This window comes from Maylandia zebra, linkage group LG3, assembly GCF_041146795.1.
Source record: "Maylandia zebra isolate NMK-2024a linkage group LG3, Mzebra_GT3a, whole genome shotgun sequence".
NCBI classification, from domain to species: Eukaryota; Metazoa; Chordata; class Actinopteri; order Cichliformes; family Cichlidae; genus Maylandia; species Maylandia zebra.
In genome coordinates, this window is record NC_135169.1 from 26,059,123 (window position 1) to 26,085,377 (window position 26,255).

The 26,255-nt window shown below is 42.3% G+C and overlaps 1 protein-coding gene across 3 annotated transcripts in view; it reads left to right on the forward strand.

The window, feature by feature from the left end:
- nhsl2 (NHS-like 2) overlaps positions 1-26,255 on the forward strand; it is a 231,083-nt gene that overhangs the window by 116,193 nt on the left and 88,635 nt on the right. The window contains exon 1 of one of the 3 annotated variants that reach the window (XM_004573399.6): positions 7,469-9,479. The exons of 1 other annotated variant lie outside the window; for it this stretch is intronic. In XM_004573399.6, the coding sequence (XP_004573456.1) occupies positions 9,401-9,479 (79 nt within the window). In that variant the 5' untranslated portion in view covers positions 7,469-9,400. Of the gene's footprint in view, positions 1-7,468; positions 9,480-19,896; positions 20,377-26,255 lie in introns of those variants that run through there. One more of the 3 variants, XM_004573400.5, reaches the window with a different exon arrangement.

Sequence of the window (26,255 nt, forward strand, 5' to 3'; positions counted from 1 at the left end):
TCCTCTCCCGAAACACCTCCTGAGCTGAAGTGAGGGCTCACACATAAGAAAATCTGCATAAACAGGCTCATTTATTCCTGATATTGTTGCAGATTAGACATGTGATCCTGCTGTCTGTAGCTAGCCATAATATCAACAGCCTTTTATAAGCCAATAATATGCCAGCTAATGTTAGGCTCAAGTAGCCTAAAAATCCCACTTTCTGTCTAATAAACAGTTTGGTTACATTCTTACATCATGTGAGAGTTTTTGTGCAGGAGTCTGTTGCTCCACTTCCAAGGAAGCTTCAGAAACACTAACAACGGTGTCGTTAAAAGTACATTTTTAATGTCAATGAGACTTTTTACCCAAAAACTGAAGCTAAAATATGGCTTAATATCATACATAAGAGATATTTTAGACAGATTTTAGGCTAACAAGTCATTTAGAACAGTTTAAATACCAGGAAATCCTTTTTCTGGCACAACACTGCCATTATGGAGGGTAACAGACGGTTAAATAAATGAAGCAATCCAATAATGGCACTTATTAAATAACAGTGCACAACCTGAAACATATGATGGCATGACTGAAAACCCAGTAACCTGACTTTTAACTGTGCTTCAGTTAAATTTTTGCTGATATGATTTCTCAACCCGGCAAAAAAAGAAACCCAAAATCACCGCCATAAACCAACCAGCGAGTTGGACGATCACTTAAACCTTAAAGTTGTTGCTCTGCTTTCTGTGATGAAATAATCTCAGTGGATAAAATACAACCAACCTTTTATCAAGAGTGACAGCAAAGATTTATTTCTGTTAAAGCCAAAATTCAGATCCAGCCAGATGTTGATTAAAGTCGTTTGACTGAATCAGGAGCAGCTAAGAGGAAGACGGCAGTTCATGGCTGTCACGTTTGGTGGAAACCACCACTGGCAGGATGAAGTCACCAAAACTCAGGCAGCTAAAGACGGCCAGCGTCTCTGTACAACTTCTAGGGCTCTGACATCAACATCATGAAATACAAATCAAAGGTTTCTCGACACTTTTTCAGCCTCGTTTGAAAAAATCCCCCTCAACACCTCGGTGAGGTTTCCTAACTTGGGGCGACTCAGCTGGAAAATGGAGCTGCTCTGATCGGAACGAGCTCTGTGGCCCGCAGCAAATAAAACCCACAGACATAATATCAGATTTAATTTTCTTTCTCAACAGAGGTTTCGCAGGTTGAAACAGAAAACAAATCGGAGTTGCACCTGTCTCTCATTCGCTGGAACAGGACAAACAGGTAAAATCGCTTCCTGGCTCGTGGCAAAGGGGGAAATATGTGCTGAGCAGAGCACGGAGGAGGTAAACAAATGCTTGACTGCTGAAAAAGAACTTCTGTTTGCCTTGTTTTGATCCTTCGTTTCTCTGAAAGCGGCCTCTCTCTTATTATGAGAAGGTTCGGCTTGGCATGCTCTGATAGCTAGTTCAAGGCTGGGCCAAGTTGAGAGAAGGGTAAATATTATGGATGCTGTGGTGAGATTTGAACAGCGAAGGAGAAAAGAAACCACACTTTCTATCATGCTTTGGTCAGCTCATGTGAGAGCTGCAGGGATGTAGAAGGCGAAGTCAGGTCTTGTGGTCGTCCTCGTGTGAATACGACTTGAGAAAGAAGGCGAGAGACGAGAGAGAAATCAGCGGCGGGCAGGGAGGTGGAATTTTCTCACCTTGCCTGACTTTTCTGGGACAGAGACAGTGATAAAGGGGAGGGATGGAGAGTGAGAGGCTGAAGCAGTGAAAAGACGGAGTGGTTCAAAGAGATGAGTCTGATAAAAATGATCTTTCAGTGTAAGACTGAGCCTGAAACAGAGAGAAGAAAGAGAGTGTGCCTGTAACTCAGAGCCGTAGCTGACAAGATGTGGCCACCTGTGTGAAATTGAGGCCAAAAACCCCCCAAACAAACAAACAAAAAAAAAAAACAGGCAGTATCAGCAAGAAATTGAATGGTTCACTCTCTAACGCCACTCTCTGTTTCACCCTCCGGGCCTCACAGCTGTTACATAACTGGTGGTATCAAGATTTGAGGTGGGGGGAGGCTAAAAGCAATCTTTGTGGTAGGTCCGGGGATGAACCTGGATTAGTGATGGTTTAGGGATATTGGTAATAGGGAATCCCAGCAGATTTCATTGAGCAAATATGCCAGAGAGTACTAAATGCCAGCAAAAGGGAGGGAGAGAAAAAAGACAGGAGTTCAGCTCTGCTGACAGCATCCATCCACCTGCTTTAAGTGTCTGTGAGAAGGCTGTGAATCCAGCTTCAGTGCTGTGGTCGTGTCTGCATTTACAAATACCTGTGTCATATCTTTTATGCTTCACCAGTTTTTGCATGCTTGGATGAAGGATTGTGATATTTAAGATAATTTCTAATAAAGGCAGATGTTACAAACAGCTCACACCCTCAACAGAGGAAAAAATACATTTTTTAGTTTAACTGCATGCTTTTCATAACTTAACTTTTCATAACTATCTGACTGGATCTGCATCTCGAATTTTAGTGACTATTAGAGGCAATATTCTAAGGAAAACCCTTTCCCTAGCTCCAGCTCTGGGTTAAATGAGACTATACAAAAGTATAGATTATAGACTATATGCAAAGATGGCCAGTAGCCACATAACCCACTGGAAAAACCAGAACCCTCATCAGGCAAGTGTTTGTTGATGTCATTAAGTGAGAGGGACGGGGGCCATTCTCCCACAAATTATCCAACTGAAGGTCCTTTTGAAACCACTGGAGGCGCCTCCTGCTGGCTATTATCTCTGGCCACCAGGGGGCGATCTGACATAAAGTGCATGCCTTGCTTTTTGCAATAGACTGCATATAAAAGATTAATTTAGTAACTGTGACATCCCCCAGTGGTTACCAAAATCCTGCTGTGGAGCTTCGAGTTGACATTGCCATCTTGGTGTTTTGACACCAAATGGGATGAGTGAGGGCGTATCTAACTGACACAACAGGTCGTACTCCACACTGCAAGGCTAACAATTCACCATACAATATAAAGCGCTATGAGGCAACTGTTGTGAGTTGGTGCCATACAAATAAAGCTAAATTGAATTGTAGTTGTCATTCACGTTGTTAAGCATAGCATGCTTTTTGGTCTTCCTGGGCGCTACTAGCTTACAAAATTAGCATCATGTTTTATTCTGGTTTAAAGCTAGACAATGAAATTAAAGAGGGTTCACCCAGTGAGTGAGCTGAGGGAGTTTTCTCCATAAACAACATGAGTCGCCCCCTGCCGGCCATTAAAAAACATGTTCTCTTTATTCAGTACCAGAGGTTGTGTCCAATTTTTATAAAGAGTCTATGATATGATATTTTTCTCTCATTAAATAAGTAAACTTTAGATTTACAAAAGCTTGATGGATGTTTTCCCTCGTGTCTATAAATTTATGTGGTAATATCTCATTGTCAGTCCTCGACTTTGTTTGCGAGTGCGAGCCAGCATCGTCTATTCTCCAGCACACCCTTGAAACACAATGCTCTTCATTAAAGAAACAGCAATAATGATGCTAATAAAGTGGAAAATAATCTACTAAAATGTGCCTTTAGGGAAAGGAGATGAGCTGTGAAGTCATTTTTCTCAGTTTTACTGCTCGGGCTGTTAATGCTGTGATGGCTTCTGGCAGAAGAAGCGTACAAGTAAACATTCCCATGAAGCCACAGAGAGTCCGCTCCCGTTTCTCTAGAAGTAAACAGACGGAAGTTATTGTGCTGGAATCTCATCTTCATTTCCTCATTGCTGCTCTTAGCTGTGTATCAGCTTGCAGAGAAATAAATGTGACCTGGATCCGAGTGACATGCTCACATAAATGCAGTCAGTCGAGAGTTTATTTAAATATTCTTGTGTCATGAGCTAAAGAATGGGAAACTGAGACTCAGACTCACTAAACCTTGACAATAGAAGACTGGAAAAACATTATCTGGTGTGAGTCTCAATTTCTGCTGCTACATTCACATGGTATGGTCAGAATTTGCAGTAAGCACCATCAAAACATGGCTCTGTTGTGCTTTGTATGGAAATTTATTTCAATTCAGTTTTATTTATATAGCACCAAATTGCAATAAAATCCCCCTCAAAGAACTTTTATATTGTAAGAAAAAGACACCAATTGAGAGAAAACCTCAACAATCAAACATCCCCCTTTATTACTACAGTGTAGAATCTCACAGCAGCACTAAAGATAGTTTTTCTCAAGTCTTGATAATTTGGAGAAGAGCTCTTCATCGCCTTTCTCTATCAGGATTTTATCAGGATGTGCAATGCAGCAGAGAGGAAGAGGAAGAGAGATGACAGAGGAGAGCAGGACAAGAAGAAGACGAGGAAGGATCGGGTGGGTTTATCAGGCTGTACGCTCGTTCTGACGGACCAAGAGAGACAGACTGCAGTCTCCAGTCAGACTTCTGCTCTGTTTGACGAGCACGCAGCTGTTCTTCTGATATAAATTAAGTATAATATATTGAATTTAATTGAGCTGGACGGGCAAATAAGGTTAAAAGATGTAAAAGACAAAAGACAGAAAGAAAAAAAAATCAGTGGTACGGCCACGTGGTCATGAAATATAATGGAAAGATAGGAGTACTTAGTTTTGGAATATAAAAGAACAAGAATGGCCTCCAGTGCTCTTTACTCTCCGCTCCTGACAAATGGAAACGACCTGCAGGCTCCATGTGTTTGTTTGCGTGTGTGTGTGTGTGTGTGTGTGGTGGTCAGTTTGCTTTTCCCTTTTATTCCGTAGTCAACAGAGATGTAACACTGCACCATCTGTCTGCTTTACCTCCAGAGGTAGAGTGCCATCGTTCCACTGCGGTTTTATGAGTTATTATTAGTTTTAGATCTAACCCAACAATGATGCAACAGTGAGCAAATATGATGGATGAAGGGTCCATCATTCTTTGATTTTGTTGCTTATCGACACATCCAGCAGCTGTGGGGCAACGTTATTTTTCATTTGGAGTAGTGTTTCTGTCTTTCTTATTAAGTCCAAAGTTTCCTTTAGCTTTTTGTTTGCTTTGGTGTCCATGTACTGCTGACTGAATCCATCACGTTCTCAGTTCAACTCTTCACCGAGTGACGCTCGGGCGGGACTTTTCCTATTTGGGACCACAGACTGTATATAAAAGATGGACTGATGGCATTTTTTTTTAGGTAATTTGTATCATTTTTATTATTTTTAATAAGCTATTTGCTGCCATCCACTTTATCCCACCCACACCTTTTAGGTTCATTATGCTCAATAGCATCATTACAGGAACTCAGAAATTCATAATTTATACCAAGGTTTGAAAGATGAGACTTTTTTGAAAAACAAACAAACAAACCAAACAATAAAAAAACTTCCAATTTGGAGTTTTCTTCTCTTATAGCAGAGCTGATGTGGGGATTTTTGTCAGAGTGGCGATCCCTGTCGTACAGGAGCATACTGCAGCATGTTAGCGCTGTAAAATGGTGCGGAGCTGTGGTGAAGTCACTGTTGGCATGCAAAGTGACTCTACTGGACCAACTTGCATACTGCCAGATGACACCAAAGGAGTACCAAGAGCACATGACTATATAAGTAGCTGCATGTGCGATAACTGTTAAATGTGACACTGTGTTCAGCAGATATTTGCTTGGTGTGTTTTCTTTCCCTTTTATTTTGTTGGTGAGCTTATTCACCTGACAGCACTGCCCACTGTGACCCCTGAGAGCAGTGAGGAGGAACCGGTGCAATAGTTATGAACTGGACAGCTCAGCAATGTGCTGAGAGCTCAGTAAAGCCAAGCGGAGCTGCACATCCAGCTCATCCTCTCTAACTTCCTCCTTTAACACTCTGATACATTCTTATAATTAAAATACTGATTGTAGCTGCTTTCAGTTTTTGGCTCAAAGTAATCATCAATGTCATGCTTAGTAAACACAGAAATTAAAGGTTTTGAAAAAAGTAAGTCAAACGTGGAACAAATGTAAGTTTAGCTCTAATTTTTAGTTATTTAAAGGGTTACGTGATGTTGTGCTGCGAGGTAGCCGTGATACGCCTTTTTCAATCTTGAGTAGAAAATGAATTTCCACTTAGTCCCTTCATAACTGTGTCTGGGTGACCTTGTCCAACCTCTACATCTGTGTGTGTATTTGTGTGTGGGTGTGGGTGTGTGTGAGACCTGTGCTTTACGAGATCGAGTGTGCAGACTTGATAAAGGGAAGGGAAGATGTGAAGGAAAATGAAGGGAGCGAGGAATGAGAAGAGAAATCCTCTCCTCATTTTGTATTCTCCCCGCTTCCCTCTTTCACTCCTTCACCCGCTCAGTCTCATTCCCTTTGCCGCTCACTTCACTTTCAATTTTTCTCCCTCGGTCTGAGCCCACCCAGTTTCCCCATCCTTATTTAGTCATCTTGCTTTCTTTTTTTTCCATCTCTTTCTGTCCTTCTCCTTCTCCTGGAGTCCTTCTCCACACGTCTACCCCCATATTTTTCTCTGTCCTTCCACTTTATGGTTTGGCCACCTTACTTCAGATGTTTTGTACGATTCGTGGATCGTATCAGATGTTTTATTCACAGCATGAAACAATGACATCTTTATTCCGGTGCAAAAGGCTGCAACACATGAGGCTGTTAGTGCATCAATAATTCAGTGCATCAAGAAAAATTGAAAGATTATGATTGAAAATTATTTAAACAACTTCAGGTGTTCTTAGTAGATGTGCAAACCCACTAAAAAGTCTTGATTTTCCTGGCTGAAGACGTATCAGCTTACACCTTTTCCATTTCACAATGATACCAACCTTTTTTTTTTTCTGCAAGAATAAACTCAGAGCTGATTCATTTCCATTACTTCTTTTTATTTACAGGTTAAGCCACACAAAGAGACATGAATGTCTGTAACATACTTGAGCATTTTAAAATAGATTTATTAAAATGGGGCAGCACGGTGGCACAGTGGTTAGCACTGTTGCCGCACAGCAAGAAGGTTCTGAGTTCAATTCCACCATCAGGCCGGGGTCTTTCTGTGTGGAGTTTGCATGTTCTCCCCGTGTTTGCGTGGGTTCTCTCCGGGTACTCCGGCTTCCTCCCACTGTCCAAAGACATGCAGCTTGTGGGGATAGGTTAATTGGATAATCCAAATTGCCACTAGGTGTGAATGGTTGTCTGTCCCTGTGTGTTAGCCCTGCGACAGACTGGCGACCTGTCCAGGGTGTACCCTGCCTCTCGCCCTATGACTGCTGGGATAGGCTCCAGCGCCCCCCGCGACCCTGAAAAGGATAAGCGGAAGCAAATGGATGGATGGATTTATTAAAATGATTTCTTCAAAGCCACGCCCACACAGGGACCTGACATTCCTGTTGCCTAAGCAACCCTCTAATGCTTATGTGACTATTAGTTGGAATGTTGTCTGGATCTGGTCCAGACGTGTTTTTAGAATTCAGTGAACCATTTCTGTTTTAAAATGTGCAACTTATCTTATATTTACAATAGTCAGTGCTCGTGTACAAGAAGTCAGAGACCAATCTCAGGCACTGTAACTCATCTCATGTGACACAACTCAGCCAATTCAATTCACTTTCAGCAGAATTCTGCCTGGGACTTTTCGAGGTGGAGGTGGAGCCCAAAGGAAGAATGGGATTAGTCACAGGTTAAAGTTATCATGTTTCACCCCAGCAGCAATGTACTTGCTGGTTTACAATTTGGGAAATGAAGTCTGCTGGATTAACTTTGCACACTTACTTTAGCTGTGTTGCAGTGAAAGTGCTGACAGCAGTCACTGGATTACTGTGATAGGGAAAAGGGGAAGTTTTGAAGCCTCCGCACCCCGGTCCCAGAAGCTCGGGAGACAGAGCGGGTTGTCTACTAATCAGAGGTTTTGGTCGACCTCTGGCTCACAAAGTGGTTAGACATAAAACAATCGACTTCTATAAATGTGTTTGAATGAGGCTTGTAGTACGAAAATGCGTCCAGATTAAGTAGAAAAGCAAGGTCCAGCTAATCTATTTACATACCTTCATGTAACAAGTTGCCAAGGCAACTGTTGTTGTGATTTGGCACTATATAACTAAAATTGAACTGAATTGCTTAGGTTGCTGTCTCTGTGACCCAGGTTAAGATTCAAAACGCTTCCTCGTCATTATGCAAGCATCGACAAATTAAGGCAATAAACTGAAGAAAATTGACAGACGGTACAAGTGTAGTAAATTTAACAGACTGTTTATTAGTGAAATACTATATGATGATACTGAAAGTGCAATGACAAAGAGGACTGACCTTTTCGCTCTATGTCAGCTTGCGTGATAACAGTTTGCAGTCAAGTCCAAAACTTCTCTACCAACATACAAATAAAAGCTGTCGGTCACACTTGCACGACATCTCATCTCTTGTCACTGATACCAGTCCAGCTTTCTGACTCATTATCAGACTGACATCTAATCCTCACACTGAATTGGCTCACATCCTCCTTTCAAGCCTCAATGCTGTCGCCTTACCGGGTATCTATCTCTCCTACAGCTTTTCGAGTTCCTCAGCTCACTAAAAAGCTTTTATTTTGTCCTAAACGGCAATAAAATGAGAGTAAAGGTTGTTGTCAGCCAAGTATGCAAAAGTATGTGGACAACAGCAAAAAGGGAGGAAGCAAGGTTGTCCAAATACTTTTGGCTGTGTAGCCAGTGTCTCCTCAGTTTTCTGGTCACATAGCTGATAGTGGACCAATCTATCACTTTCTCCTTCTCTGCACCGACCCCTCCTCTCTCTTTTCTTTTCTTTTCTCCCTGATTTCTCGCTCTGCCTCTTTCACTCCCTCTCCTCTCTCTCTCACTTGTGTTCCTCTTCCTCGATCTCTCGTCTGTGATTGCCTGCATTCTTTCTGAATTGAACAGCAGCGGCTGGATTCAACTGGCTGGGAGCTAATCAAAGCAATGGATGCTCTCTCTGTCTCTCTCTCTCTCTCAAGACACACAAACACACACATGCGTAACGCACATGCTCACTGGCTGCACTGAAACCTTACACTAAAATATGCACAGCTGCTTACGCACACTTTGTTTCTCTCACACACAAACACGCCGGTACCCAGGCTGCTTTGTCACCAGCTCACGTAGCGCTGTGCACTCACCCAAGCTCTCTCTCACACTCACACATATATACGTAGAGTAGGACACACACACTCATCTGCAATCACACGCCGAGCTCCCCTCACACACCACAGACATGCAGTCACACACTTCGGGACGCAGGCGGCTTCGGTGATGCTGTGACGCTCAGTCCTCCCTCTCACTCACACACTTATCGACTGTCACTCGTCTTGCACATGCTTTAATCCGGGAGACGAGCTCACACCTCGACCGTCACTCTCTCTCTCTGTCAGTCAGTCAGTCAGTGTGTGTGTGTGTGTGTGTGTCGGTGGCATGAAGCGGTGATGTTTTGGGACAGGAAGAATAGTATGGGCAATTCCCAGCGACGGCCCAAAGGAAGACACAGACCCAAATCGGCAACAGGTACTTTATCCCTGTATCTCTCTGGTGCATTTTTATGATTCCCGTCTGTCTCTCACTCTGTTTCCCTTCTCCATCAGTCCATGCATGCACTCATTTGTCCCCCCCAGTCGAACCTCACCTGACTGGACTCTTTTCACTCGTGTATTCATGCATCTTTCTCGTCCATTCATCCTCCACGCTTCCCCAGCCTACGTGCATTTACCCATCTGCCTATATGCTGTTGTCATGTAATTCTGTTTATTTTTCTGCTGATTTATGCACCCATTCATCCTAAATTAATTATTTAATGCACATGCAACCCTCTATTTGCCCCTTTATGGATCCAACCTTTCAGTCCGTCTACGTTGTATGATTTCCATTCATTTGCTTTTTGGATTTCTGCCACCAAATTTGTCATATTCAGAGCGTCTTATCATAAATCCTTGCATTTTGCACTAGCCATCCATCCATCTTTCCCCTTCTCTGTCCAAACCTTTGCTGACTTCCTTCCATTTATTCACCTGATCTCTTCTCGGTCTGTCCACCTTTGATTTTTTTTTTTTTTTTGCCGTCCTTTCATCTTCCGATTTCTGCCACCAAATTCGTTATAGTCCAGGCAAATCACATCGCCCAAAAAATCCTTCCATCCATTCATATAGTCCTGCACTGGTCCATCTAATATCGCTTCTTCAATCCATTTGTCGTCCAATTTTACCGTCCATCTCTCCAAACCGTTTCATAGCCACATCTCTCGCATCTAAATAGTATTGATATTATGCTCTTCTTCCTTCATTTTAATCCCTCCAGCAACTCATTCATCATTTCCTTCCCATCCACATCTTTTTAAACTGGCCCTCAGTCCTCTTTTCAATCTCTCCATCCATCCTGGAAAGCCTTCATTCGTTTTTCTATCTATTTATCCTGTATAGTAGTGCCATTTGGGCCATTGTTCCATCCATTTATCTCTAACTTTCCCCATCTCTCCATCAGCAAAGGCTCCAACCCATTCACACCCCCATTTATATCATTTGTGCTTCGATTCATTTATCATTTAGCTCACGTTCATTTACCCAAACATCCATCTCTCCTTCCAGTTTCCTTCATCTTGGCTCTCAGGTTTGAATGAACTAGGTCAATTTGTCGTATAACTCTTTGCTGATAAACTCTCTCTGTGTGTGTGTGTGTGTGTGTGTGTGTGTGTGTGTGTGTGTGTGTGTGTGTGGGTGTGTGTGTGGGTGTACCCTATACACTTTAAATCCAAAGTGTGTTCTTGTGCAAATTCTAATGTTTCATGTTTTACACATTTTGAGTACAACTTGCCACATGCTGCAGTGTTGTGCATGCACAAGTGTGTGTGTCTGTGTGTGCAACTGCTCGGGTGCACTGCCCAGTCCTGCACGGTTGGATGGGATTACTAGTGGTCTCTTTAATTATCTCTGGGGGCGAACGAGGTAGAGATAGTGTGCAGGAAAGAGAGAGAGCGAGAGAAATGGGAGATGGAGAGAAGCGGAGATGACAGCCCTTGTAAATCTGAAGCTCTTACTCGCTTCCTCATCGAATGATTAAGGGGGAGAAGGGGAAGAGGAATTGGATAGGAAAGGATGGAGAAAGAGAGGGATACAAGAGAGGGGGCAGTGGGAGGAAGATGATGAAGCAGAACAAGAGGAAGATTGGCTGGGGCAGAAACGACGAAGAGGAGAAAGATAAGGGAGCAAAATTAGAGGAGGTGAAAAAAAATTGATGATGAAGTGCTTGAAGGGGAGGAAGAGAAGGATGTTGCGCTGCAAAACACACATGCAAAGTGTTTATGTCGCTTTGCAGAGCTGCATAGAGCCGAGCTGAGAGAGTAAACACACCCATATGCTCAGTCTCCTTCTGGAGAACAGTGTATGTGTGTGCGTGCGTGTGTGCGTGCGTGTGTGTGTGTGTGTGTGTGTGTGTGTGTGCGTGTGCGTGTGTGTGTGTGTGTGTGTGCGTGTGCAGCATGTGTGTACGTTTTAACAGAAGCCGACAGCCAACTGGCCTCCGTGCACCTGCAGTGGTGCAATAATCAGCACAAGACGTTTCCTGATATGTTTGACCTTGACTTTAATCGGCATCCAGAGCACATTCATCATCTTTCACACCACAGTGACGGTCACCAGGTGCTGCATCACATACACTACTGGTTCATTTTCTGAGATTACTGGTGTGATGACGACACGGTCAGACACACGAGGTGTAATTGCTGCTTAACGGGCAAAAAGGAGGAACCGTATTTTTTTCACAGTGAAATGAAAGAAGCTTTGGTCAGGACAGCTGGTCGTTTGGCGAGGAGGAATGTGCGAAATTCCTCGTGAGGATTTCTTTAGCAGTTCTTGGCTTTGAAAAATGAAACCTAAAATGTTGTTGTATTGCAGGAAGTCCTCAGACTGATGAGGTCAGATTGGATGTTTCGTTAAAGGTCTTAGAAGCAAGTCTCGCTGTCTTGAAATGCCTCCAGGAACTTACTTGGGTGGCTAATTATAACTTTAATTTCAGGGAAAACTGGTACGCAGTGGGTCAAAGCTCAGTTTGACTGACTGATCTTTTTAGAAGTGTTTTTAACCTGGACATAGAGGAGTCAATTTATATAGTTATCAGTGCAATGTGGGTAGAGTGATGAATGGTTGCTGCTAACAAGTTGAGTGGATTATGCTTACAATTATAGATAAACTACTTTTTCTTTATGTTTTTTCTATTTACCTATATAGTATTTTTTCTTTTCTTTTAATGTTTATTGAAGCTTTGTGAAGGCAGTGTGAGAGAGAAAACCCAAACAATCAGACAATCCCCTACAAGCAAGCACGACTGTGGAAAGGAAAACCTCCCTTTCAACAGGAAGAAACTTCCAGGTTCAGGGTGACCATCTTATGAGTTGAAAAGAGAAGAGACAAAGAAAAGCACAGGAAAATGGGACAAAACACCAAGTATGGGCAAGGGAAGGCAAAAATGAATGATGTAGTGGTGTACATAAACACCTGGTGCTATGAAGTCACAGACCTGCCCATGATGTACCCCACATGTTTCCCCGTAACAGCTGGGATGGACTGGGATTGTACTATACTACAAGATCTTTAACATACGACAGAGCCTGATTATTTATGACTTTGTATGTGAGGTTTTGGAATTCAACACTATTTATAATGAAGAGATGCCAGTTACAGGAGAAACATGTATAAGGAGGAGGAGTGACACTCAAACAATCCTCAGAACAAATGTCTAAACCTATTTAGTCAAAGAAATCTTTTGCAGAAACAGAAAACATATAAGGCTGGATCTTTGTCTCTGTATTCATTTAGATAGAGGACTTTGAGATTGATTTCTATCGCCACCTCTGCTGGGATTAAACCACCAAAGATTTTTGGAGACATTATTCAAAAGCCAAATATTGTAAACTATGAATGGACAGGGTTAGGGGTACTTGGACCTGACAGGTTAAATATCTGTCCGGAGGTTTTACCAAGATGGCTGCTTAGGAGTTCATTCAAGTTCAGCGGGTAGAGTGTGTCATTTGCTAATTGGATGGTTGGTGTTTCAATCCCTGGTCCTCCAACAAAGGATCCTTGGATAAAATAGATCCATTGGAAAAGCATTTGTTTGATTAAAGCTTGTAGTAAAAACACTTTGAGTCCTCAAAGTGAGTAGAAAAGCACTATATATATCCATTTACCTCAGCTTGGATTTTTGTTGTCGAGCGGGTAAGCTGACCCCAGCAGCATTATCATGTGAAGTCTGTGCATACATGGCCTATGACATTTTTATTTTGGTGCACCGCAAATCTCAGTGAATACCTGTTAGTCAGACGGTGTAGGCACATCAGTAATTTCTGCCTTTGGATGTTCCGATGAGGGGAGTTTTAATGTTGTTAGACTATTTAGCTGCTAATTTCTCACATTAACTTCCAATTTCTCCTCCTTCTGATGTTTTTTAAATGCCTTCCCCTGTTAACTTCAAGCCAATTAAAACTCGAATCGCATCATATCCAACACAGATTTTCTTCATGTGGGAAACCCTCAGTGGACAACCTCTGTGTAGTTTTCATTCTTTCTTTGAGTAAATGAAGCCTTTTCCAGTTTTTAACCTTCTTTTATCCCTTTATGTTTGCTCTCTGTTTCTTTTTCTTTTGGTGGTATCAATTAGAGGGATGTGGATCAATTCATATATTCATATATCGTTACCTGCGCTGGCATTGGTATGGGATCGATGCAGTGAATGCAGGTCTCTTTGTTATTTGTAATCGCTGAAATGAAATGGCTCTGACTTCAGGGCTTATGACATTCCTAATCACCAGAGTTTGTCTTTGTTTGTTTTGCTGTATCACACTTACACGTAATGAAGGCTGTAAAAATCCACAAGCTGTGATTATTCAGACTTTAACTGCATAGATGGGAATCTCTTGGCCAAATCGTGGCACCGGCGTAAGGGATGATGGTGGTTTTGACAGAGAGATCATGTAGTCTGAGCCGGGATTTCTGCCTCGTTCCCATCTCATCGCCTTTTCCCTGTCCCTGCTTTTACCTCTCCCTCTTTCACCCATCAGCTGTCTCCTGATTCTCCAACTTTTTTACCCCCTGGCTCTTCACTCGCACACACATCTCGCTGTTGCAAACGCATGAATGAACAGAGTGGTTGTAGATTTTCTCTGTGATCACTCTGGCCCATCGCACCTCAGCTGTTATGCAACCGATCACATGATGACACGTTTCCTTTGTTCCTGTCTCCGTGCTCCAAAACATCCAAAATATTCATTTTTCCCACCTCTTGCACTGCCTTTGTTTGCTCTTCTCACTTGCTTCTTCGCGTCGAGAGATGTGACCGACCATGCAGACGCATGGCGGACGTGTTCATTCATACATTTTCAAAGCGGTGATGTCATTCCCAGCGCTGGCAGGCAACCTGCAGCAAGAGAGGGAGAAGGAGAGGAAGAGTGTGAGGGATGGGGAAAGAGGGGTGTGTGGAGATAATTAGATGGAGGTGAGGAGGGAGGGTTCTGAGAGAACGATTGAGAGATCTGAGGTTAGATACTTGATGTCAGAGAGAGAGACAGAGAGAGGCAAGAGATGCAGGGAGGATAAATACACGGGGAGGAAGAGGAGGGAACAAGAGTTTCTGGAAAATCGACAAGGGAAGCAAAAAAGAGAAGATGAGGAAGATGAAGACGAGGCAGATGAATGTGAGAAGACAGGAAACAGAGCCTGGGAACTTGTGTTTGGAGGGGAGGGTGGAGTGGTGGGGGGATAGTGTTGCTATGGCAATTGTACAGGTGTTAAAGCAGGTCAATCGAATGCCGGTCGGCCCTCTGCCAGTGGCCAGTGAGCACGTGGGTGCCTCTGGATGCACTCGCTGGTTTGTCCATTCATTAGCAGCCGAGTGTGCGTCGCCTGCTGATCGGTTAGAACAGCGCATCTTCATCCTTTGTAACTCTTCTTCTGACAGTTGTACTCAGTACTGCATCATTTAGGCAAGCGCACATAAACTCATAAACATTTCCCCCGTCTGAGTTTAATAGTTCAATATCTGCTCAGCCTCCATCGCATTTCAATAAACCCAACTGTTATACTCTGAACAACAGAATAAAGACTATTGAACAGGAAGTGCTGGTCTTGACTGAAATTGGGCCTCTAAGTTGCCTCTAAAATGCATCCACTGTGGTATTACAGGATGGCATTGGCTTTTATCCCTCTCCTTGCTCATGAGAATTTTGCTGCTACTCACGAGGATGGGGATGAATAGGAGCTTCAAAACGGGACTGAAATCTTCAGCTGAAGTCAGAAAGAATGTCTGACTTCAGGGAGGCAAGAACAGATAACAGCCTCGCTGCTGCAAAGTAAGGACCTTATGATATAAAGAACACTGAAAATATGCTTTATTATGCATGGCCTTCATTGTCAAATACATATATATGAGGGATTAGTTAAACCTTGCGAGTACCGTCCTGGGCTCTCTTTTGCCTTTAGAACTGCTGCAGTTCTTCCTGACACAGATCCAACAAGGCGCTGGAAGCATTCCTCAGAGCTGTTGGTCCATGTTTCCATGACAGCATCACACAGTTGCTGCACCCTAAAGGTGCAGCAACTGTGTATTAGACTGAGATATGGTGACTGTGGTTACCATATGAGTATTTATATATTTTACCAAAAAGCTTGGCAGATAGTTTTGTAAGCAGGGCTCTAAACAAAGTCCTTAAAGTCATATTTTCAGGGTTAATATTATACTACAGGCAACTTTAACCATGATTTCACATGTCAAAGAATCAGCAGCAGATAATAAAAGTGAAGTCTGATTTAGTCACCCATTTGGAAATAGACACAATCAGGTGCATGTAGCCTTCACATCAGCTTTCATCAGGTTTTATGCAAGAAAAGAGAGAGAATATCAACAATATTTCAATTTAGTTTGGTTTAAAATCTTCATACCTGCAAAATGTAAAATAAAAATCAAAGCTTTTCTTCTTAGAAACACGTGTGAATATGTCTTCAAGTGTATTTAAGTGGTTGGACAGCTACCAAACCCTCAACTTTGCCGTTCTCTGACAAACATTTTAAAGTGGATATATTAATAAGATATATTAATCTTTAAATGTCCAGCACTAGTATAAAGATACTTTCTGCACATTTGCATTTGACCGAGTTACAGCTGAGAGAAGGCGTACGAGTTTTGATGCAAATTGCAGCAATCAGGAGTCGAGAGTTTTAGAGCACCTTTAGTGCTCCTATTAGCTGTGAGTCACATCCTCTGTTACAACTCCAACTGACCTTATCAACAAAGCAGCCAAATCTGCGGATTAAACTAGCACTAAAAGAGAAAAAACAGCAAGAAAGTCTCATTTTCTTCTGCGCCTTCGTCCCTCGGAACCAGCTTGAGTTTTGTGGTTTGGTCTGCAGGTCGCTTTTCACACCATTAGTAGACAAAAAACACTTTCCAATAGTTTTTAAACCGCAGTGAAGTGCTAACAAAAGGTTCAAGAAAAACACATTTTTTTTAAACTGATTATTATATTTTTACTTTATGGAGGGCTTGAGAAGAACCCTCAGGAGTTAGATGCTCTTGGGGTGGCTGTAGCTCAGGTGGCAGAGCAGGTCAGCTCTGCCTAATCAGAAGGTCAGTGGTTCGATCCCAGGCTGCCTCCTGGCTGCATGCCAAATATCCTTGGGCAAGATACTAACCCCATGTTTGCCTACTGGTGGTGGTCAGAGGGCCCGGTGGCGCCAGTGTCCGGCAGCCTCGCCTCTGTCAGTGCGCCTCAGGGCAACTGTGGCTACAATGTAGCTTGCCATCGCCTGTGTGTGAATGTGTGAATGACTGAATGTAGTGTGAAGCGCTTTGGGGTCCTTAGGGACTAGAAAAGCGCTATACAAATGCAGGCCATTTACCATTACTCTTTTTGCAGGTTTTGTCCTAAACTGAGACGCTGAGATAAGGACAGCTGCATTAAACCCGGATTGAATGTGTTTTATCATAGAAGTTATTTATTTTGTGTTTGTGCAGCCACTGAAACACTCACGACGGCGTGCTAAACCGCTAAGACTTCAATCTGAGCGTTACAGACGCCAGCTCCGCACCCCTGCAGTTTTCTTGTTGTTTCTTGACACGGAGCCCGTCTTTGTTTGGAGAGCAGTTTGTGCCTGTGATGAAGAGGAAACATTGCTGCTGAGTCATCGTATACGAAGCTCTGAGGGTTACACACGCAGCGGTTGAGCACCTGCTTGTATGTGTGTGGGTGAGATCACGTTCCTGCATACTTAAAACATGTAATTAAGGACTTTGCGGAGCTTCACTGATGCTCTGGTGTCTCAAGAATATATCAAACCTGCTGAGGAGTCTTTAACCTTCAGTTATCTGAGTGATATTTGCAGCAGAGCTCCTCCTGAACTCCCAGTTTCCTTTGAGCCGCTGAGCAAAGCCTCAGACTTACTCACTGGTTACTGAGCAGCAGCTTCTCTGTCGGGGGTTTAGTGCCTTGCTGAGAGGAACCGGTGCTGTTGTATTTAAAGGTGGAGGGAGGATTAATCATATGTGCTCCCTGGGTGGCAGATCTGCATACTCAGCATCCGGGCCAGCGCCCAGGCCAGCAAATGTCCCGTACTAACAACACCTGTCCTTGAATTGGTTGCACTAATTCTTCCTTTGCTGTGCATCCATTGTATGTTTTCTCTCCATTGTGTGGTGGTATCTTGCTGAGGGCTTTGTCCATAATTTTCCTCCTGCAGTGATTATTTTGAGATCTACAGTTCTGCTGATGGTGAGTTTAGCTCATTTTGCTGTGGATAGAGACGTAAGCGCCGCTTTATTCCACAGTTAGCTTGTTTTTTTTAGCTGTGATAGATTTAACCCAGCTTAGTCCTTTAAGTCCACATCCTGTTACAAAAGTAATAGTTTAATAATCATATAAATCACAACGAAACACAGCATCAGCATATTTTGTTTCTCTTTTTATGCCATGTTGAAGCTACGTTAAGAAGAGAGATGAGGATCAGTGAGCAGCAGTATGGCTTCATGTTCAGACGGAGCACAACAGATGTGATGTTTGCTTTGTGTTGATGAAAAAGTATAGAAGGAGCTTTACTGTGTCTTTGTCGATCTACAGAAAGCGTGTGATAGGGTGAGAGAAGAATGTATGGTTTGGTGACAGTGACACTGACAAATCTAAGAATCGCAGTAACTCAACCACAAAGTGTCAGACGGCATAAAGCTACAGAGCGAGGTCGTTGAGTCACCAACACTCTGCTTGCTCAATAACTGCACTGATCCAAACCTCCATTGGGTTTAACATCAGCACAAAACTGTAGGCTGGTAATTCATGACAAGAATTTCCATCCTGCAGCTGCTGTAGGTGATCAGTATTTATTTATGTTTTCAAGATTTCTTACCTTACAGTACGTCAACAAAATTCTTTGATGAGAATGAAAAAATCTCCAACTACAGTGTTGACTGACTCAACTTTGGTCAGTCAAACTCTAAACTTGATTGTCTTGTCTTCAGCCTTTTTTAGGAACAAACCAAAAATGGTGCTTTGCCTCAGCCACTAACAAAACACAGCAGATTATCTAAATCCACCAATTCAGCAATTCTGTAGCTTTTTCTTATATATTTAATTATCAAATCCATATTATTCTTATCAGTATCACGTTGGTTACATTTTTAAATGGAACAAACATCTAATTGTTTATACCTTTCCCCCCTTTTCCTTTTCCTCTGTTGGTTTGGCCAGGGTGCTTTCCTTCCTCTCTTACTTCCTGAAAACACCGGAGGTGGCGGCATAGGTGACCTGCAGCGCTCGCACACTTTGTCATTGCCTGAATGCATACGTGTGAATGAGGTGTGTTGTTGTGAAAGTGACAATCCAGCCAGGAAAACATCTTTCAGCTCTGGCATGTTGTGATTGTTTGGCATCTGAAAATGTGTAGCAGCAGAAGTAAAATGAGCTTAATAATAATGTTCTGATCTTAAATATGTTCAACAGGCTGATAAAGCTGCACTGCAAGTGTTCTGCAGCCTGTTCTAAATGACTGCATTAACCTGCTGTGCAGTTTCTATAGCCATGGGAATGTGGTGCATTAGCTCGCCGTGTGCACAGCTTTAAATATAACCAGCTATTATGACCGGAAACAAATATGCTGCTGGTATCAGAGACCTCGGGCTCTACAAGGACACACTAATTGGCAAGATGTTGAAAAGACGACTATAAAAAGACGTTCCTAAAATGGATCGACAAGCGAAAGGGCGCTCTTCCTCCTCAACATCACTGCCACCTCCACACACGAATAGCACTCTGAAACCCAGACCTTTCTTGCTATGAGCTAGCAGCACTACACCATCATACTACCTTAGCGTACTTTTAAGACTTTTACCATCCAGATGCAAAAGGGCTTAATGACACATAACCACATCAGATCTATATCTGAACACAACCTTTTAACGTGGTTTTCTTTCGACTGATCCCTTTTGGATCATTTGCTTCCATCTCACTGTCTCCTTCACCCTGTCCTCCTTAGTCTGGCTGATAAACAAGAGACGCTGATCACATACGTCCGCCTCGGCTCTTGTTTGAAAGGTCAGGCTTCAGTAGGTGACACAGACAACACAAATTTGGTCTACAGGCAGAGAGAGAGAGAGAGATAAACTGCGAGGACTCTTAGATAATGGGGAGGTTTCCTTCCTGCAACAGTAAATGTTTCCCACCCTGCACTTCTTGTAGTTTGTGCAGTTTAAAGCATGAAATATCTGAAAATACCCTGGCATGCTGATATTTATTGATTTTATTCTTCACATGCATGCTTAGCTCATTAATAATAGTGCTAGTCATCAGTTGTAAAGACCATATGAATGTAGTCCCCAGGAATGCATGCAGGGCTGCAGGAAACGTGTTAGTGTTTTTATTTTCTTCCACTTCTTAGGGCTGCTGATCACCTCTTAAACACTTAAGATTCCTTTATGCTGAGAGCAGCGAGGGAGAAAGGAGGAGGGGAAGTGGCTGGAAGTGGGGGAGGAAGAGTGAGGGTGGGAAAAAAAAGGAGTGGGAAGGCACAACACCGGGCACCATCAGTTTCCTCCCTTTCTCCTCTCTCACCCTCTGACAGAAAGCGTCCTTTCCCCCTGCACACTATTCCGTCTTCTCCCCTCCGGTCCTGCTGGATCTTATTCCCCCCTCTCTCGCTCATATTTGCCTGCTGACACGCTCGGAGCCACAGCCTGAATGAGTCACTGGGTTTACCTCAACAGGCAGCTGGCCTCTCTTCCTCCTCCTCCTTCTCTTCTTCTTCTTCTTCTTCTTCTTCGTCTTTTTGCCCTCTCTCCCTCACCTCTTTTTCCTCCTCTGAGGCTACATGGGTGTGAAAGTTGGTGTGCCGGATAGACTTTAGAAGCTCGGACATGGAAGTTTTCTGGGCCAGACTGGGTAAGAGACGTTTAAAATGGTTTCTTTTTTTTGTGGAGGGATGAAAAGTGCAGAAAAAGTTGGAGCAGGGAGCGGAGTGGTACTGAAACGAGGAGCACAGCTACTTGTGATGATTATAAATTCTCAGGAATGTCACACTTGACGTTGGTGAGGATGGCGTGATTGCCGTGTAGCATGTGTGCCTCATTTCGGGGTGTTTAACTTAGCTTTGGGTGCGTTTCTTTTGTAGCTGGGATGCTTTTCTGGCATTAGGAGGCAAAATTTTTTATCCTGCATGGAAGTGAACACTTGTGTGCTGTGAGGGGCAGCGGCACCGTGGTGTCTGGTGTTTGTCATTGCCACTTTGAATTTCACAGGATGTTAGAAAAGAGAAAACAATGAAAAGCAGCACAGAGCAAACTGAGGTACTGTTTTCCATTCAGGCTTTGGGATGAAAGCTGAATTAAATCACTTTAAAGATCAATAAATAATTTAATTTCTTCATTTTTCACCTTGATTATTTTTCAAGTGTTGAAATCGTGTTCTGAGCTTGTTCCAGGATCTGCATCCACTTATCAAATGGAAATATTCTCCATGTGTTTTGCATAATTTTACTCACATTTCCCCCCAGTTTTTGGTCAGAAGCATCAGAGCTGGGAATGTTAGCATTTAACCACATTAATACTGATGATAACTTTGTTTTTGAAGCCTCTTTGCTTGTCTAACAAACTGCTTTGTAAACTGCTTTCAAAGTCAAATTGCTAAATTCAAACAGGAAGCCAGCAATTAGGGCCAAAAACAAAACAGGTTAAAGCGAACGAAAAGTTAAGATAACAAATAGAAAATACTAATTGTTCACATTTGAAAAGAGTAATTATTTGATAAAATACACAAGAAAAATAAAAATGAGTCATAAACAATAAAAAACTTTCCATTTTAGACAAAAACACATTGTTTGCTTTGGAAAGAAATTAAATGGGTTTTTTTATGTGCTTCATTTAAAAATTTAAGTTCTTAGTTTTCTTATCTGCTCTGATAGTGTACAAAGTATTGGATCTACACACACATTTATATGTAAAGTGTCATCGATTTTGATCATAAGCTACAAAGAGACGGTGCTCACCATGTATCGTCACTTTGTAGCTCTCATGTCGTCCCTAAAATAAACACTAGGGCATCCAGTAGTGCAGAAAACCTACCAATGTATTTACCACCAGCAATTAAAGGTGTGCTTCCTGCCCATCAGTAGTTGCTTCAGTCGCTCATCTCAGAGCGGAAATACGTTTAACTCAGGACCCGCCCACTTTAAGTCACAGGCAGTTATTTCACATTGAATTTTATTCAGGTTTGATTTTGGCTGCTGCTGCACTGAGTCTGTTTCTGTGGGGAACAGATCTTTGAGGGTCCTTTTTATCAGCTATGAGTTTCATATATTATCATAAATAAATATTTTTGTAATTTTGAAGCAAGTGTTTTTTTATTTGGAGTGGACATTTCAAGCAAATGCACTACTCGGTGTTCATCAGGAACTATTTGAAGTTTCTCACGCACAAAGCACCCACTCTCAACTTTGACTGTGTGATAATGATATGGTAGACTTATGACATGCTAGCTTTAATTGACTTTAACTTTGCACTGGGACTCAGATTTAGTTATAGTTTTAGAAAAAGCATGCAGGGCTACCTGTAGTGACCCCTTTTGGCAAGGGAGAAGCTGGAAAATTTATTTATTCATTGTTGTAGGCAAGGTACAAGATTTTAGGTCCCAGAAACTGGTTTCCATTTGTTGTTTGAGTTCTAATGGCCAATCAAATTCAAACCAACTTTGGTTGCATTGCATGTAAACAGACTGTGTGACAAGCAAAAGAGCAATCTCCAAACTAATAGCAACTGTTACTTAATTTACAGCGCCGTGATTGTGTCTGTTTGAAGAGGTATTCACTCTGGAGAGGCGTTTCCAACCATCACAAATATGCTCCCTCTAAAATCCCAACTGCATGGTGTTTGCTGTGGATGACGCTGTGTGTCAGTTGAATGCTGATTAGTTGACAAACGGCTGATAGTGACAACGAAGAAGTGTGAAAAGTGTGAAAAACGAAAACGTAACAATCAAAACATCCAGCAGTAAGAGCACAGACGGCTCAAGTGGACACTTGACTCTTTGTAACACTCTGGTGTCACTTCAGCTGTTTGTATGTCAGAACTTTGTTCTTCTCCACAGCTGGCAGAGGGACCAGCAACATCACAATCAGACCATTTGTACCACATGACACTGCCAACACCTGACAACAGACGCTTTCTGCAGGGAGACGGGCAGTCCGTAGCTACCACTGCTGAGCCATTATTCCCCCATTAGGCTTTCATTACCCTTAAAAACATATTAACGGCAATAACTGGAGAACAGAGCAGGAAGTCTTGGCCAGGATATCCATCATAAACTGTTCTGGATATCCACTGGAAGTTGGAAGTTTCCGCCAGCAGAAGCCAAATTAGCAGGCTAGCTGATGGCTTCCCAGGTCAGGCAGTTAGTACCGTTTCCTTCAACCCTAATTTTAATATATCAACTTGGTCTGTATGACATGAAGTTTTTCACCTTTTTCTCACATTTCACACAAAATTAATAATCACTTAACTCAAAAACAGCAAGAAAAAATAACTGCTAGAGTGCAATGCACATGACATTAGTCGAATTTAAGCAGACTTTGGTTTTGCTGTAAGAACTGTTGGTGTGACTTGAGGAGGCAGACTGGTTTGCAAGCGTCTCATCGCCATTGAAAGGCTCTTTGTGTGTCGAGGAGTTCACACTTTGCACTTTGCGTGTCTTTTTCACCCTCAGAAAACCTTCGCACATGGCTGTTGCAGACCCACAAGGTCAGCCGAGGTCATCTGAGGGTGTGTGTGTGTGTCTGTGTGTGTGTCTGGCTCATACACACACACACACACACACACACACACACACACACACACACACACACACACACACACACACACACACACACACAAATATATTGGCTTGAGTGTGTTGCTGAAAGTGCATTTTTACTTTGGCTTGTGGTTTGGTACTAAGCTACTGTAGTTTCCAATAGCCATTACAATATCCAACACACACACACACACACACACACACACACACACACACACACACACACACACACACAGTTGTGGTTCTCTTTTGCACCATTTTACACTCCAGTGTGGAAAAATGAACGAAGGTATAGTCACGCGCATACACACCACACTCATTATCTCTCTCTTTTCTCCCTCTTCATTCTCTCTCTTACACTCTCGATCTTTTCCCTCTTCTGCCCAATTTAATATGAAAATGAAAGGAGAAAGAAATCATTGAATTTTTATGCAGATGAGTTGCTAAATGTGGCGCCCCGATTGTGGGATGGGCCGTGGCTTCGATGGACTGAGTGACGGCCATGAAGGGAGGAGGAAGGCAGAGGAGCGGGGGCATGTTTGTGCAGTGTTAATTTAAACTCAGTAGAGTTTTATATTTTTGGCGGCAAGCGAGCGACTGATGGATTTCTTCAGTGTGACAGATTACGGGTGCTGCTGGAGGCAGCAGTGGCAGCTTTGTGTGAAGTAATGGTCTGATGCAGATACATAAAAAGTCTGAATCACATCCAAATAATATCAGAATTATAATGAGACAGCGTAACAGCTGCTAAGACACAGAAAAAACATTTTTTACTTAGTAAAATGAACAGTTTCCAGGTGTTAAAGTCAGTGGGGGAGCTTGGCAATTTTTTTTAAGGTTTCTTGAGGTGAGACCATCACATTACACTGGAGTAAGTAATGGAGTTTCTCCTGCACTGCTCATTTGTTTTGGTCATTTACTTAAGCAGGCATGACTGATGTTTACACAGTTTCCTTGCGCCTGCCTGGCGCTCCACTCCAACTTCCTCCCACAGTCCAATGTACGGTTAGGTTACCTGGTGATTCAAAATTAGCCATTGGTGTGAATTTGAATAGCTGTCTTTTTCTCTGTGTTAGCCCTGCGACAGTCTGCCAAGCTGTACAGGGTGTACCCCATCTAATACCCCATGATAACTTGAATAGGAACATCTCTGATAACAGTAAAGCAGATATGGGGAAGATTGATGGATGGATGGATGGATGGATGGATTATAAGATTATTACACCAGCTAATGGCTGATGGGGCAGTTAAAATCTGTCTAGGTGTGAGCAAAAACCTGCTAGAACATGGTTATTGATGTAACTACAGTTCTGTGAGTATCTAGGTAGACATCAAAGATTATTTTCTTTTTCTTTCTTTCTTTTCCTTTTCCACAAATGATGGAGTTTTATTGGTTTGTTAGTAGATCAAGGTTTCAAATCAGCATCACCTACGCTGAGCTACGTACTGTTGGTTTTTGCAGGACTGCATGCAAGCGCTGTTGCATACTCTCTCAACAGGCCTACAGAAATGGACCCAAACACAGTACTGTAAATCCTCCATATGATGGTCAGTCTAAATTTCAGAGGGTTTTTTTAGGTCTACCTACTTCACTGTGACATAGATTAGGAAAACAAAACAAACATATAATTAAGTCTTAATCTTGTTTCATTTCTCAACAATTATATAAGCATTGATATCAATTCGCAAAAGAGTTTTACTGAAAATTTCAGCTTTACAATTCACAAAGCTGCTTTTGAATGTTGGTCTGATTCGCTGTCCTCTAGCTGCTTAACCGCAGTCTGAACACACAGTTCAATCATCTCTCTCATTCAACCATAAATTGATGGAGCTGCTGGTGTGAAATTGAAATGTATTGAAATATACTCTACATACCGATAATATACTTTGCTCCAGTGCGATTTACAGAAATAACATTTGCAGTGATGTTAGAAGAGCAGTAAAGAAACTCAAACTCTATTAATTTAAATTAAAGTTGGAGTTTTGGAAGCGTGTCGATGGAAATAATAAGTTTGCCAAAGGCTAAAATATGCTAGCATTAACCAGTAAATGTAAAGCCAAAAGTTGATTTTATTCCTGAACAGAGTCTTTTAGTGCAGCACCATGATTGCAATTATTTTCACCCAGCAACCAGTGACAGTGAACCAAGGAAGTTACCAACTGATCTCTAGTGCTTTGTGACCGAGGCCTAAATCAGTGACAAAATTAATTAACATAAGAAAGGAAACTTTATGTTTCTTTTTGTTTCAGATTCTATGTTTGTTTAAAACACAGTGCATTTATAACTTAACTTTAAAATAAATTTAAGTAGATTGAAAACATTACATTTAATGTTTTAACTGAAAATCTATTTGATTGATTGATTGTTGGTAATAATGTGAAATTGAATTCACATTAGCCTCATTTTTACAACATAATGAAAAATGTCAGGGTTTGGCTGGCCGGCTGAACTCCAAGGTCATACTTTGGTGATGTACTTTTTGGCCCATACTGCAAAACCGAGTGAGATGGAGGTTTGGTCTCTTGCTGCACATCCCCCCTGAGGCGGCCAAGTAATGAGTGATGAAGCAAAGCAAAAGAAAAGGGAGAGAAGAACTGAAACTCAACTTCAGATTAAGGTTACAGAAGAGGCAGCAGAAACACAGGGCAGGTGATTTGTGCAGTGATATCAGTGGACAGCGGGCAGCTGCAATAAATTTTCTGATGCAGGTGGAAAGTGCTAACAGCAGTGGCATCGTCTCTGTGTTCAGATCTCACTGCAGCACATGAGCCTGATGATTGTACTGCGTGCTTGTGTGTGTGTGTTTGTGCAAATCTGAATTAAATGGCTGTGTAAATGATGGCTTTGACCCATAAGTGACTTTCCCTGAAGTATTTTGGCTCCATTTCAGCCTTGGTGTTTGTGTCTGTGTTCCTTCTCACTTCTCAGTCCAGCAGTTTTTCCTTCAGTTTTTCAGTCAACTTTGACATCAATTAAC